Source organism: Sus scrofa, chromosome 7 (genome assembly GCF_054392235.1).
Source record: "Sus scrofa isolate SSC_HxYL_T2T_F1_AM1 chromosome 7, Sscrofa_HxYL_maternal_Yorkshire_Landrace_v2.0, whole genome shotgun sequence".
In the NCBI taxonomy this organism is placed as follows: Eukaryota; Metazoa; Chordata; class Mammalia; order Artiodactyla; family Suidae; genus Sus; species Sus scrofa.
The window spans coordinates 55286583-55300174 of record NC_139389.1 but is presented as its reverse complement, the minus strand read 5'-3'; the positions used below and the strand labels follow the sequence as shown (position 1 = coordinate 55300174).

The 13592-nt window shown below is 42.8% G+C and overlaps 2 protein-coding genes across 4 annotated transcripts in view; both read left to right on the top strand.

Annotated features, from left to right (window-relative positions):
• CILK1 (ciliogenesis associated kinase 1) overlaps positions 1 to 13592 on the top strand; it is a 64991-nt gene that overhangs the window by 9061 nt on the left and 42338 nt on the right. For all 3 annotated transcript variants that reach the window (XM_021098828.2, XM_084968351.1, XM_084968352.1), the window contains one exon: positions 13329 to 13592. In XM_021098828.2, the coding sequence (XP_020954487.2) occupies positions 13492 to 13592 (101 nt within the window). In that variant the 5' untranslated portion in view covers positions 13329 to 13491. The remainder of the gene's footprint in view (positions 1 to 13328) is intronic.
• Positions 1 to 13592, top strand: part of LOC146401592 (uncharacterized) — a 22653-nt gene extending 9061 nt beyond the window's left edge. Inside the window, exon 3 of the mRNA XM_084968353.1 lies at positions 13329 to 13592. Within this exon, the coding sequence (XP_084824479.1) occupies positions 13352 to 13462 (111 nt within the window). The 5' untranslated portion in view covers positions 13329 to 13351 and the 3' untranslated portion in view covers positions 13463 to 13592. The remainder of the gene's footprint in view (positions 1 to 13328) is intronic.

The following is a 13592-nucleotide window of genomic DNA, read 5'->3' as shown; positions in this document are numbered from 1 at the left end:
TTCATTCAACCCATCCTTACGATGGGTACCTATGTGGGCCAACAGGATACCAGGTACTTATTTGTCTAGATGCTGGGAATACAGTTGTGAACATCACAACATTTCTGCCCTCGGAGAGCTTATCTTCTCAGCATACATACAGTGTGTACATGTAACCCTGTGACCCTGGGGCTAAGTGAGGATTATATGGGGAGGGTCGAAGTGCTCCTGTCTCTGTGGAGGGTTTCCTGTGTCACAAGACTGTGCACACCATGCCCTGCAGGCACATCCCGCCTGCTGCTCGCTTTTGTTGTTGACTTGGGCACAGCTGTGCCCATATATGTTTACCTACTGTCTGACTGCTTTGGGGAGACCACCGAGGAGTCACATAGTCGTGACAGAGACATAGTCTTACATTTAATGCACGGCCCTTTGCATTAAACATTTGCTGATCCTGCTCTGTTTCATCTGTATATTAAGCCTGTACTTCGTTGAATCGTGTTATTGATTAGTGTTGTTACACCAGGCGGAGAACCATCCGGCATCACGTGAGATCAGCCCTGAGTAAGCGGATACTTGCTTGTAGTGCTTGAACACGTGACATGTTCTGATTCACTCCCCCATCCTCATCTCGTCCTCCCTTAAAAACGGGGTGGCAATCAGGCAAGCAGCTGGGGCCAGAAAAAGGCCACCACCTGCCTGAAGCTGGGGCACTGTTGCCCTGGCTCATTCACAGTTTCCCACAAGTCAGAGGAAAAATTATTCATCCTCTGGGTCTTCAGTATTTCCTTTCCCTTTGGGTCTTCGCAGCCAACAGACCACATCGAGCGATGGGTCCTAGTTTAGAAATAAGCTGCAAGTGGGAGTTCCCTTGTGGCTCAGCAGTAATGAACCTGACTGGTATCCATGAGGATGAGGGTTCAAACCCTGGCCTCACTCAGTGGGTAAAGGATCTGATGTTGCTGTGAGCTGCAGTGTAGGTAGGTCATAGACACGGCTCAGATCTGGTGTTGCTGTGGCTGTGGTGTAGGCCAGCAGCTACAGCTCCGATTCAACCCCTAGCGTGGAAACTTGCATATGTCGCAGGTGTGGCCCTAAAAAATATAATAATAATCTTCAAGTGATGGAAGACTTTCCCTCAGGTTCAGGGCACAGCACCCCATGCGGGAAGAGTGATGGGAAGTTGTAGACCCTTCTGGGATTCAGGACCTGGTGCATGAATTCTCCCCTCAGAATCTGGGCTTGGAGAAGAGAGGGAAGTCAGGGCCTGAAATGGTCTCTGGGGGAATTGAAGAGGGCAGCCCAGGTACTGGATTTTCTCTGCCCATCCCTCCAGTTAAGGCAATCGCCAGAACATCTTTGATGTGCTCCTTGTCACAGAGAAGGCAAAGCGAGCTCCCCATAAAGAAGGTTCTTTTAGCCTTGTAGCTGCTGTCCCCAATGCAGAAGAAAGCACTTGCCCAAGAGGCAGAATACTTAAAGGACGTTTTTGTGAAAATGTATGTGGGCAGAAGAATTAGGTCCCAGAGAGAAAAATAGAAATACAGATGTACTATTTTGGGTACCCTTTTAAAAGGAATGTCACAATATTAACTTTACTTGTGTAAAGTTATGACATGTTTGAACCTAGAATTCGTGCCAGTTAAGATAAAGTGGAACCCAGAAGTGCCAGGAGAAGGTCCATTGAGCAGTTTTGCACAGGATCCAGTTTTCCTAAGAGAACAGATAGAAGCCATGGAATCTTTTCAGTGGAAAATGATGAAGGCTAAGGGTCTGAATGGGGGAAGTGGGGCTGGTAAACCACCACTCTCAGAGATGCCCACTTTTCCATACAGTTTTCTGTCTCCTTTCTTAAAAAAAATGAGTCATTGTGGCATTTATTCAGTGACTGTCAAGCTTCCAAAATAAAGAGCAGATTACTTCCGTCCCCGTACCCAGTCGGTTCCCCAGGCTGTCAGCGAGCAGGGCACCAGGCGTGCACTGCTAGCCTGAACAGGTAGTCTGTCCCACTGAGGATTGAGCCAAGGGGAAGGGGCTGGGGCACGTTGTGGAAAGGTGTCCCCATTGTCACCTAGTCAGAAAAACTGAAGCATTGCTTTCAAAGATTGGCCAGAACCCTTTGAAAGCAAAATATAGCTGTGTCACTCCACGAGTTGGGTACAGCCTAACCCAAAGGCCAAAGGCCTGATTTGCAGGGGCCTTTCTGAGATTCTCCAAATGCAGTCATTCCGGCACTGTAGTGGGAGGCCAGGCAGCCTGCCTGCACTAGCCTTTCTGCAGTGTTTAGTATTCTCCTGTTTCAGAACATTTCTGCTCTGGGCAAACAGTCTGATTACCATCACTTTGCACGTGAAGAAATAGAAGCGCTGAGTGTTGTGAGATACTGACCAAATAAATGGCTAATAAGTAAATAGCAAAGACTAAACTTCATGTTCTGACCATTCAAACCATGGGAATCTGCTGGTGCAAGTGGAGCGTGAGGCGTGAGAACAGAGATGAAGGAGGTGTGGTGAGTGTCTGGGGCAGGCCTGCGTGTCACTGGCCACTGGCCACTGGGGAAGGGCTGGCAGTGAGGTGGGGACAGGGCGCTGTGGCATCCCTGGTAGAGAGCCGTTGGCTGCATCTGCAGGATCGGGCAGGAGGCTCTGAAGAGGTGACGTTTGAGCTGAACTTGGGGAGAGAGAGAGAGTAGATTCTGAGCTTTGGGGTCTGACCGAGGCAGGGACACGTGTCCTACTCTGGAAGAGATGTTGTTTGACGTACAGAGTCCTTCTGGGGTGCTGTCTGCTCCTCGCTAGTTTTTGTGTGCTGATGGCAAAGGTGGAAACACGGATCCATTTTTTCTTAGACAAATGCTGCCTGACCCAGAGAAATCACTGAACCACAGAGCATCAGAGCGGAAGATCAGCTCACTTCATCAAGCCCAGGGCCCTAGCCTCACAGAAATTAACCTGAGGACCAAGAGGTGCTTCAAGTCATGGGAGGGTCAGTGCCAAGTGGAAACTGGGACCCAGTCCCTCTTTGTCGGTGGTCACGTGCCTCCTCTATAGGCAGTCAGTGCCAGTGAGGTCCCGCTGGGTCTGCTGAAGCTCGATTGCAGAACGAGGCCACCCAGAGCACGGCCACCTCACTGGTTCAGAATGTGGACTTTGAGCTACAAAGTACTTCTTTCAGTTCCTCTTGTTCTCAGATCCTCAGAAAATCTCATGATGTTTGAATCTTTTGCAACCTCCTCCTTAACTTTGATGCAGTTGGCCCTTGTTCCTGTCTCAATGCTAACAGCTACTAGTTGCGTAACCTTGAACAAGTAGCTTGTGTCTCAGATTCCTTATCTATAAAACAAAGATAATAATAATACTGTTGTGAAGATAAAAAGATTATTATGTGCAAAGATTATTATGTGTATAGCAGTACTGTACACCGAGTAAGCTCTAAAATGATAGTTGGTTTACTTTTTTGGCTTATTTGATATATTAGTAAGCTAGGTATGGTTTAGTAATGGCGAACCAGGTATGGATTAGTTATAGCAAGTGGTGATCCAAGTTATTCTTGGAGTCTGAGTGTTATTTAGAGGAATCACCCATTACTGTGTGAGCTAATTCTTCAAGTTAATGAATAGGCTGCTATTCCCCCCCCACCCCCCCATTCACATGGCAGAGGGTGATGACTGGCTAGGCCAGGAGCTGTGAATTCAGATGCCATGGGGGGGAGGAGGAAACATAAAAGACTCAAGGGTATGTGCTTGTTCAACGCTAAGGAGTTGCTCTTCTCTCTCTCTCTTTTTTTTTTTTTTTGGTCTTTTTAGGGTTGCATCTGCAGCATATGGAGGTTCCCAGGCTAGGGGTCTAATTGGAGCTGTAGCTGCTGGCCTATGCCACAGCCACAGCAACGCCAGATCCAAGCTGCAGCTTCCACCTACACCATGGCTCACGGCAACACTGGATCCTTAACCCACTAAGTGAGGCCAAGGATCGAACCTGAAACCTCATGGTTCCTAGTCAGATTCGTTTCCGCTGTGCAACAATGGGAACTCCTGCTCTTCTCTTTTAAAAAGAACAACTTCTCTTTCCCTCCAATTTCTCTTCATACCAGATTTTTTTCAAGCTATCTTTTCCTTTGTCACTTTGCTTTTTGTTTTTGTTTTGTTTTGTTTTGTTTTGTTTTGGCTATGCCCAAAGCATGTAATTCTGTAGTCAAGTTTCCTTAACGTGCTATGCCTGTGTTCAACTTAGGGCCTATTAAATTAAGAATTCATGGGAGTTCCCATTGTGGCTTGGTGGGTTAAAACCTAACTAGTATCAATGAGGATGCAGGTTCAATTCCTGGTCATGCTCAGTGGGTTAAGGATCCATAATTAACACAAGCTGTGGTGTAGGTCGCAGATGCGATTCAGATCTGGTGTTGCTATGGCTATGGCATAAGCCTGCAGCTACAGCTCTGATTCGACCCCTGGCCCAGGAACTTGCATATGCCACAGCTGAAGCCTTAAAAAGGAAAAAAAAAAGAAATTCAATCTATGCTAATTAGCATTAGGTTATAGATAATCTTCCGTTAATTTTTTTCCTAGATTTTAAATTTCCTAGATTTTAAAATTGTTATCCTAATTCTTTTTTTTTTTTTTTTTGGCCCTACCGACAGCATGTGGAAGTTCCTGGGCCAGGGATTGAACCTGTGCTACAGCAGCTACCTGAGCCACTGCAGCGACAATGCCAGATCCTTATCCCACTGTGCCACAAGGGAACTCCTTCCTTTGTCACTTTTTTTGTCTTTTTAGGGCCATACCCTCAGCATTTGGAGTTTCCCAGGCTAGGGGTTGAATTGGAGCTGCAGCTGCTGGCCTACACCACAGCCACACCATCGTGGGATCCAAGCTACATCTGTGGCCTTCACCACAGATCACAGCAACTCCAGATCCTTAACCCACTGAGTGAGGCCAGGGATCGAACCCACATCCTCATGGATGCTATTTAGTTTCTTAACCCACTGAGCCACCGTAGGAACCCCCTCCTTCCTTTGTCACTTCTGATAGAGGCATAGGAACAGAGAAATATTTTCCTTCCAGTCAAACAAGCGACTGTGAAGGTACAAAAATAAATGGCAACTGAAAAAAAAATTAGCAACTAACACAGCATTCAAGGTGTTGGTGACAAGCTAGAGAACTAGTGCTTGGTCTAAACCAATGGCAATCATGCTCATCTTGCTTTTTATTCAGTTTGCAACTCCGGGTCCATACAGTGTAGAATCTCCATATGCTGATCTGTACTCTGAGACTAGTCCTCCTCCTGAAGAGTTTTCAGTAGGAGGTGGGATTGCTTGGCTTGGCCTCGACTGATCATTAGTCCATGCCCTGAGACTGTAGTAGGTGGCTGCCATCCCTGATTATATTGAATCCTAAATAAAATCAGAGCCCTCGGAGTTCCCGTTATGGCACAGCAGAAACGAATCCGACTAGGAACCATGAGGTTGCAGGTTTGATCCCTGGCCTTGCTCAGTGGGTTCAGGATCTGGCGTTGTCATGAGCTGTGGTGTAGGTCGCAGACGTGGCTCTGGCGTAGGCTAGCAGCTACAGCTCTGATTGGACCCCTATCCTGGGAACCTCCATATGCCACGGGTGCGGCCCTAAAAAGGACAAAAGATAAAAAAATATATAATAATAAATTTTAAAAAATAAATAAATAAAATCAGAGCTCTATAAACCACGCAGCAGAGGAGCACGCCACTGGGCAGATCAGCAATGGCATTGTCCTCTTTCCCTTCTTCCTAATGCATTGTCCATCACCCTGTTGTTTTCCCAGAGCAGCAATGAGTTTTTGTCCTTTCCTTTCAGAGTATGACATGAGTCATCATATTCAGGCCACCACAAAAATGATGCCCAACTGAATGACACTGATCTTGAACCTATTTAACCACTTTCTGCTGGGATAGGCTTAGAGTTGACTGTGGGTTGAATGGGACTTTTTGTCTCAGGCTGATTTGGATAATGCCACTTCATTTCTTTTCAGTATAGGAAGTCATTCACTAGAGACTGAAAGCTCAGATAGTTGTCATGGTTCTGCTCTCTGGGTCCATGTATAGTGTGACTAACCCTCCTCTCTGATATCCCTTTGTATACTTGAAACAACGACCGTGGCCTCCTAGGTCTTATTTTTCCTCATGTGTTCTGTGTTTCTTCACCTGTGCTTCTTGTGCTTTCCTAGAAGCCCTTTATTATGTTCTTTAATATCTTTCTTGAAGCTTGTCATCTAAACTTAGACAGTAATTCGGGCCTGTGTTGAGACTGTCACATCCCTTGTTCTGGACCCACGGCCACTGTGTTGCAAAATTCCAGTGGATACCATTTATGCTGTATTCTCTGAGTACCCCAGAATTGTGCAATATATTAGCCTTGCCTGAATGCTCCCCTCCTAATGAGAACTCCAGTGACGCATTATCTTTGGAAAAACAATAGAACAACCTTAGAACTAGTTGTAGCTGCCCACTGAGCATCTCCAAGGAGAGGTTTTGTATATGCTTCAAATCCAGCATCTTAGAAGCAGAACCCACTGTCTCTCTACAGTGTGTCCAAATCACATGCGTGCACATGCACACGCGTTCCCTGTTCCATACCTGCTCCTGCTCCGTCTCACATTCGTCCTGCCCAGTGCCTTTGTTCAGGCCTTGCACATACTTCACCTGGACAGTGGCAGTACCCTCCTAACTAGTCTCGGCCCCTAGTCTCTCTATTCTGACATCAGTTTGAATAGTCCAGGGGAGTCTTCCTCATGTCATTTCCCTGCTTAAGGCCACTTCCCAAACGTCAGGGTAAAGCCCAAACTCCTGCATGACAAACATACCCCTTCACAGCCGGGCCCCACCCTAAGTTTCTGTCCATTTCCTGCATTTCCTTACTGCCCTCCATGGCTTTGATACCCTAGCCCTGTACTTCCCAGTGGGGTTGCACATTAGAATCCCCTGGAGAGCTTTCTAAACTCCCCAGACTGGGTCCTCAGCCCAGACCTGACTCTTAGAGGTGGTGTCTGGGCATCAGCATTTGTTGAAAGTTCCCCGGGGTTTCCGTTATTCACCCCCCAGTATGAAGCACTAGGCTTTGCCTTCTTGTGAACACACCCAGCTCCTCTACCACCAAACTTCAGTATGGTTTCCCCCATCTGTAATTCCTTTCTTTTCTCTTTTCTAGGTGATAACACTTTGCTTCTTCTTCAGACCTCCATTCTGCCTCTTCTCTGAAGGGTTGTCAGAGCTCTCCCTCCTCCCAAGAGTTGGCTGCTCTCTCTGCTGTGTGCTCATAGCACTTCCTACATTTTCCATGTATATGTCAATCATGAATTATTTAGAGGGAGGGCTCTCCCCTTATCCATAATGTGCCCCAGAAACTTTGCATAGTGCTGGGCATCTTGGTAAACTTTAATAAAATCAGATACACTCTCAACCTGACTTCAGTGCCTGAAGAGACTTGAGTCTGATCCATTTTACAGTCAATATTTAATTATCTGAAATAAAATTAAAAAGCAGCGGCCGTAGTACGGTGAGGGCCAAATCTTGCCAGAGTAATTGAATTTTGTTCTATGACAATATGACAAATTGTAACAAGGCAGAATCATAGGACAACTGTGTACCGAATGAATGACTTATTCTATCCTAAAGTTCTTAATTCTTTCACGGATAGCTTTCTCAGTGATAATCTAGGAAGACCCTGTCCCAATTATACAGTTTTAGTAGCCATCAAAGAAAGGCTTCTATGATGAATAATTAGTAGATATGAATCAGGAATATAATGACATTTCAAAAAAGGGTAGGGGAGAGCCCACATGCTGCTGGACTATAGGTCATTATTAAGTTATAGTCGCCACAGTTCCTCAAGGAGATGGAGGCATGTGCGAGGATTCAGAGATGAATGCCAGAGACAATTAAAGGAGTGGAAAATGGTCCTATGAGGAAAGGTTGTGTAATTACAGCCAGAGGAGACTGAGAGACACACATTTGATTACTAATTTCATATATATATATACACACACACACATTTTGGTGAGATAGTTTTTTTATGTGTGCAGAAAACTAAGCAAGAGGAAACTAGGTTAAATTAGAATAGGCAGGTTTTGGTTGGACATTAAGAAAAACATTCTCACTAACTGGATTATAAAATGCAAATCTGATCATGTTATTTTCTAGTTAAATAAACTTGACTCCTCATTGTCTCTAGGTCAAAGCTTACTTTAGAAAAATAAAGCATGTAATAAATTACATTGCATTAGCTGGCTGATTTTTTTCTATTATAGTTGATTCACAATGTTATGTCAATACAGCTAAGTGACCCAGTTATATATATGTACACTTTTTTTTTTCCACATTGTCCTCCAGCATGTTCCGTCACAAGTGGTTAGATATAGTTCTCTGTGCTATACAGCAAGATCTCGTTGCTTATCCACTCCAAATGCAATAGTTTGCATCTGCTAACTCCAAACTCCCAGTCCATCCCACTCCCTCCCTCTCCCTGTTGGCAACCACAAGTCTGTTCTCTAAGTCGATGAGTTTGTTCTTTTCTGTGGAAAGGTTGATCTGTGCCATATATTAGATTCCAGATATAAGTGATATCATATGATATTTGTCTTTCTTACTTCAGTTAGTATGGGAGTCTCTAGTTCTATCCATGTTGCTGCAAATGGCATTATTTTGTTCTTTTTTATGGCTGAGTGGTTTTCCATTGTGTATATATGCCACATCTTAATCCATTCATCTGTCAATGGACATTTAGTTTGTTTCCATGTCTTGGCCATTGTGAAAAGTGCTGCCGTGTTAGCTGATTTTTGACAAGTCAAATTTCCAGTGGTGTTTTTTTTTGTTTGTTTTTTTGTTTTTTTTGGGAAGATGACATACAACAATGGTTTAGGAATTTTAATTTGTTGGAAAATGAAATTATAAATGATGCAGAAATCATATATGGCATATCAAAAACAGATGGAGATAAACATGAAAAAGAAGAGAAAGAGAGGAAAACAAACACAGAGCCCAAAATTGTTTATGTTGTGGCCCAAATGCTCTTTCTGTGTTATATTGAGACCCAGCTTGAGGTCAAGACAGTCCACAATGTACTAATTGCGACATGAAGGAACCATGGTTGTTCTGTCTTAGGAACAAGTTCATAGTTGGGTTTTTGTTTTGTTTTGTTGGTGTTTTTAGGTCCACACCCTTGGCATGTGGAAGTTCCTGAGGGGTCGAATTTGATAGGGGTCAAAATCAGAGCTGCGGCTGCTGGCCTACGCCACAGCCACAGAAATATCAGATCCCAGGCCAGTCCGTGACCTACACCACAGCTCATGGCAACATCGGATCCTTAACCCACTGAGTGGGGGGACCCAACCCACGTCCTCATGGATACTAGTCAGGTTGGTTACCACTGAGCCATAATGGGAATTCCCATAGTCAGTTTTATTAAGTAAACCTACATTTGTAGGTTTTAAGCTGAAATAAAATGTTTAAGATGCATATGTCTCTTTTAAAAGATTCCCTTCTACCATTATGAGGAGTTTTCAACCTTTAATCTTGAATAATTTAGATATACAGGAAAGTTTCAAGAATAGTGCAAAGAATATCTTTTCCCAGATTTATCTCATGTTAGCATTGTACCCCCCCCACACACACAATTTTTGTTCTCTCCATTTGCATCATGGCCTTTTAACTTTTTCTCTTCAGGGTATGTTTTCTAAGAATAGAACTATGCTCTTCAGACCCACAGGACAGACATTAACTTCAGTAAATTTAATACAGATACAATGCTTTAATCTACCATCCATATTCTAATTGTTTCCATTGACCCTATTGGGTCTTTTGTAGCAATTTCTTCTCCTTCAGTACAGGATCCAGTTATAGCCTTTGTTTTTCAAAATGGCATCTGAATCACTCAGCAAACAAACCTCTTTCCAGTTCCAAGCCCCACCCCGCCTCAATTCCACACCAGATTCAAGCCCCTGTGCCTTCTTTTCTGCTCCTTGAAGGAAGCTATAGGGAGTCTGATTCTATAGAGCTTCAAAAGGAAGGAAAATGCCCTTCAAACCAAGGTGTTTTAAAATGGTTCTGGGAGGGGGAAAGGAAATGAGTGTGTGTGTGTGGGATGGGGGTGGGAGGCTTGATCTCTAAAAGCTTTTCCAGTTGTATGGTAGAATATAGTGAAATCAGGCATAAGCTTTACCTTTCTTAAGGTTTCTTAAGGTTTCTCAAGGTCATGCACAGCCTTAAAAGGAACACAGACTGGATTTGTCTTTTAATTTTTAATTTCAGACTTATTTTATTTTTTTGGTCATACCTGAGGCATGCAGAAGTTCCAGGGCCAGGGGTTGAATCCACTCCATAATAGGGACCCAAGCCACAGCAGTTACAGCTCCAGATCCTTAACCCACTGAGCCACCACAGAATTCCCAATTTCGAGCTAATACTAGACTTTCAGAAAAGTTACAAAAATAGTACAAAGGGTTCCTAGAGATTCTTCACCCAGCTTCCCCTAATATTAACATCTTTTGAAACTGTGGCAGTGATCAAACCCAGAGAGTTAGCATTGGCACAATGCTGTTAACTCAGCTATGAACTTACTCACATTTCACCAACTTTTCCGCTAACGTCCTCTTTCTGTTCCAGGATCCTCTCCAGGATCTCACATTGTGTGTCGTTGTCACGCCTCTTTAATTGCCTCCAGTCTGTGACAGTTCCTCAGTCTGTCCTTGCCTTTTATGATCTTGATGCTTCCAAAGAGTATAGCTCAGTTTTTTGTAGCATGTCCTTCATTTTGAGTTTGGTGTTTTCTTATGAATAGATTGAGGTTTTGCATTTTTGGCAGCTGCGCAGAGGTGATGGTGTGCCCTCCTCAGAGCACCATCCAAGGTCCACAATGTTGTATATCTTATTAATGGTGATGTTGAACTTGATCATTTGGGTAAGGAGGTTTCTGCTAGATTTCTACCTCTAGAGTTACCATTTTTCCCTTTGACGTTAATAAATATCTTAGAGATACTTTGGAGTTCCCTTCTTGGCTCAGTAGTTAACGAACCCGACTAGCATCTATGAGGACTCCAGTTCGATCCCTGGCCTCGCTCAGTGGGTTAAGGATCCAGCATTGCCGTGAGCTGTGGTATGGGTTGCAGATGCGGCTCGGATCTGGCATTGCTGTGGCTCTGGTGTAGGCCAGCAGCTATAGCCCCGGTTAGACCCCTAAACTGGGAACCTCCATATGCCGCCAGTGCCACCCTAGAAAAGGCAAAAAGACCAAAAAAGAAAAAGAAAAAAGAAAAAAAAAAGAAACAAATATCTTAGAGATACTTCGAAACTATGTGAATAGGCTGTTTCTCCTCAGATTTTCACCCACTAATATTTGCATCCATCAGAGAATCTTGTTTGCAACAAATTTTACTGTTTGATTAATACTGAATTTCTTATTTCCCTCTTTCCTTCAACATTTATTGATTGGAATTCTTCTGAAAGGAGAAGCTGCATTGATCTGATTTAGAGGCAGAGTGTCATATACTTCTGATCATTATTTTCTGATCTTTTGACTCTTCAGATAATTAGTTTGACAGTTATATTTTTTAAATGCCTTTAGTGTTCTTATTTAACTATTTTATCTTGTTTTATTTTATTTATTTTTTGTCTTTTTAGGGCCGCACCTGCGGCGTTTGGAGGTTCCCACGCTAAGGGTCAAATGGGAGCTACAGCTGCCGGCCTATGCCACAGCCACAGCAATGCCAGATCCCAGCTTTGCTTGCAACCTATACCATAGCTCATGACAACACCAGATCCTTAACCCACTGAGCAAGGCCAGGGATCAAATACGCAACCTCATGTTTCCTGGTTGGATTCATTTCCGCTGCGCCACAGCAGGAACTCTGGTAGACTCAGTTTTTTAAATGAAAAATCAATGACTTATTCTTTTTAAAAACATAGTTGAATGACTTTAAAAGGGACATACCCTATATACAGGCCTTAAAAAATTATTAGATCTTTGTTTAGCTTCTGAATGTCCAGTAGTCAAAATAATACTCTTGTTGCCTAGCCACAAAGAGTTTGTGGAATCCATGTATTTATATTAGGAGAACCTTCACTTAAGCATTTCTTGGCCTTTGTATGTTTACATTGTTAATCGGAGCTGAATTACACAGAACGCATATATTTAGCATGGATTCTTGTAGCTAGGCAATTTCCATCAACGCTTATTATCATGTAATGTTTGCCTACAGTGGTTAGTCAGCAGAAAGGCATGAAATTGCTGTTTATTCATTTCTGAGTCAATGACAAATCCACCTTCCAAGAATGCTATTTCTAGTTTTATAAAAAATTGGAAAAGAGCATTATTTCATTTACTTATTAATTATTTTTAATTGAAGTATAGTTGATTTACAATGTTGTTAGTTTCTGGTATACAGCAAAGTGATTCAGATTTTTATGTATATATATATATATATATATATACACACACACACATATATGTACATATAGGAATACATATATATAGACACACATATATACATATATATTTAATCTTTTTCATATTCTTTTCCATTACAAGATATCAAATATAATTCCCTGCGCTATACATAGGATCTTGTTGTTTATCCATTTTATGTATAGTAGTTTGTATCTACTAATCCCAAACTCCTAATTTATCTCTCCCTGACTCCCTTTCTCATTTGTTAACCGTAAGTTTGCTTACTATGTCTGTGAGTCTTGTTTATATTTTGTAAATAAGTTCATTAGTGTCATATTTTAGATTTCACGTGTAAATAATATATGATATGTTTTTCTCTTTCTGACTTACTTCACTTAGTGTGATAATCTCTAGGTACATCCATGTTGCTCCAAATGGCATCATTCCATTCTTTTTTATGGCTGAGTAATACTCCATTGTATGTATACATATCCCACATCTTTGTCCATTCATCTGTTAATGGACATTTAGATTGCTATCATGTCCTGGCTATTGTAAACAGTGCTGCATTAAACCCTGGGGTGCATGTATCTTTTCAAATTATAGTTTTGTCTGGATATATAACCAGAAATGGGTTTGCTGGATCATATGGCAATGAAAAGAGCATTATTTACACCAGAAGTTGAGAAACATTTTCTATAAAGGGCCATTTAGGCTTTGCGGGCCATAAAGCCTGTGTCACATCTACTCAACTCTGCTGTGTAGCATGAAAAAATCAGCTGTAGACAATATGCAAGTGCAAGGGCACGACTGGTCCAATAAAACTTTATTTACAAAAACAGGTAAATAAATAAAACAGGTTACAGTTTGCTGGTGCCTGATTTAGGTAGACTCTGAATGTGCATTAGTATTTATCCCTTTCTCTCATTTTTCTCTGCAGGCAAAAGACTCATCTTTGAAAATATGTATTTGGGAGATAGTCACGTTCTATTGAATACCTTGTGCTGGTGCTGCCATAGAAAAATCTGGTTACACTCCGGGGAGGCCTGCAGAACTGATCCGCCTTGGCCCTGAGATGCGTGTCCGGCCTGAGTGGGCACAACATGAATAGATACACAACCATCAAGCAACTCGGGGATGGAACCTATGGTTCCGTCCTGCTGGGAAGAAGCATCGAGTCTGGGGAACTGATTGCTATTAAAAA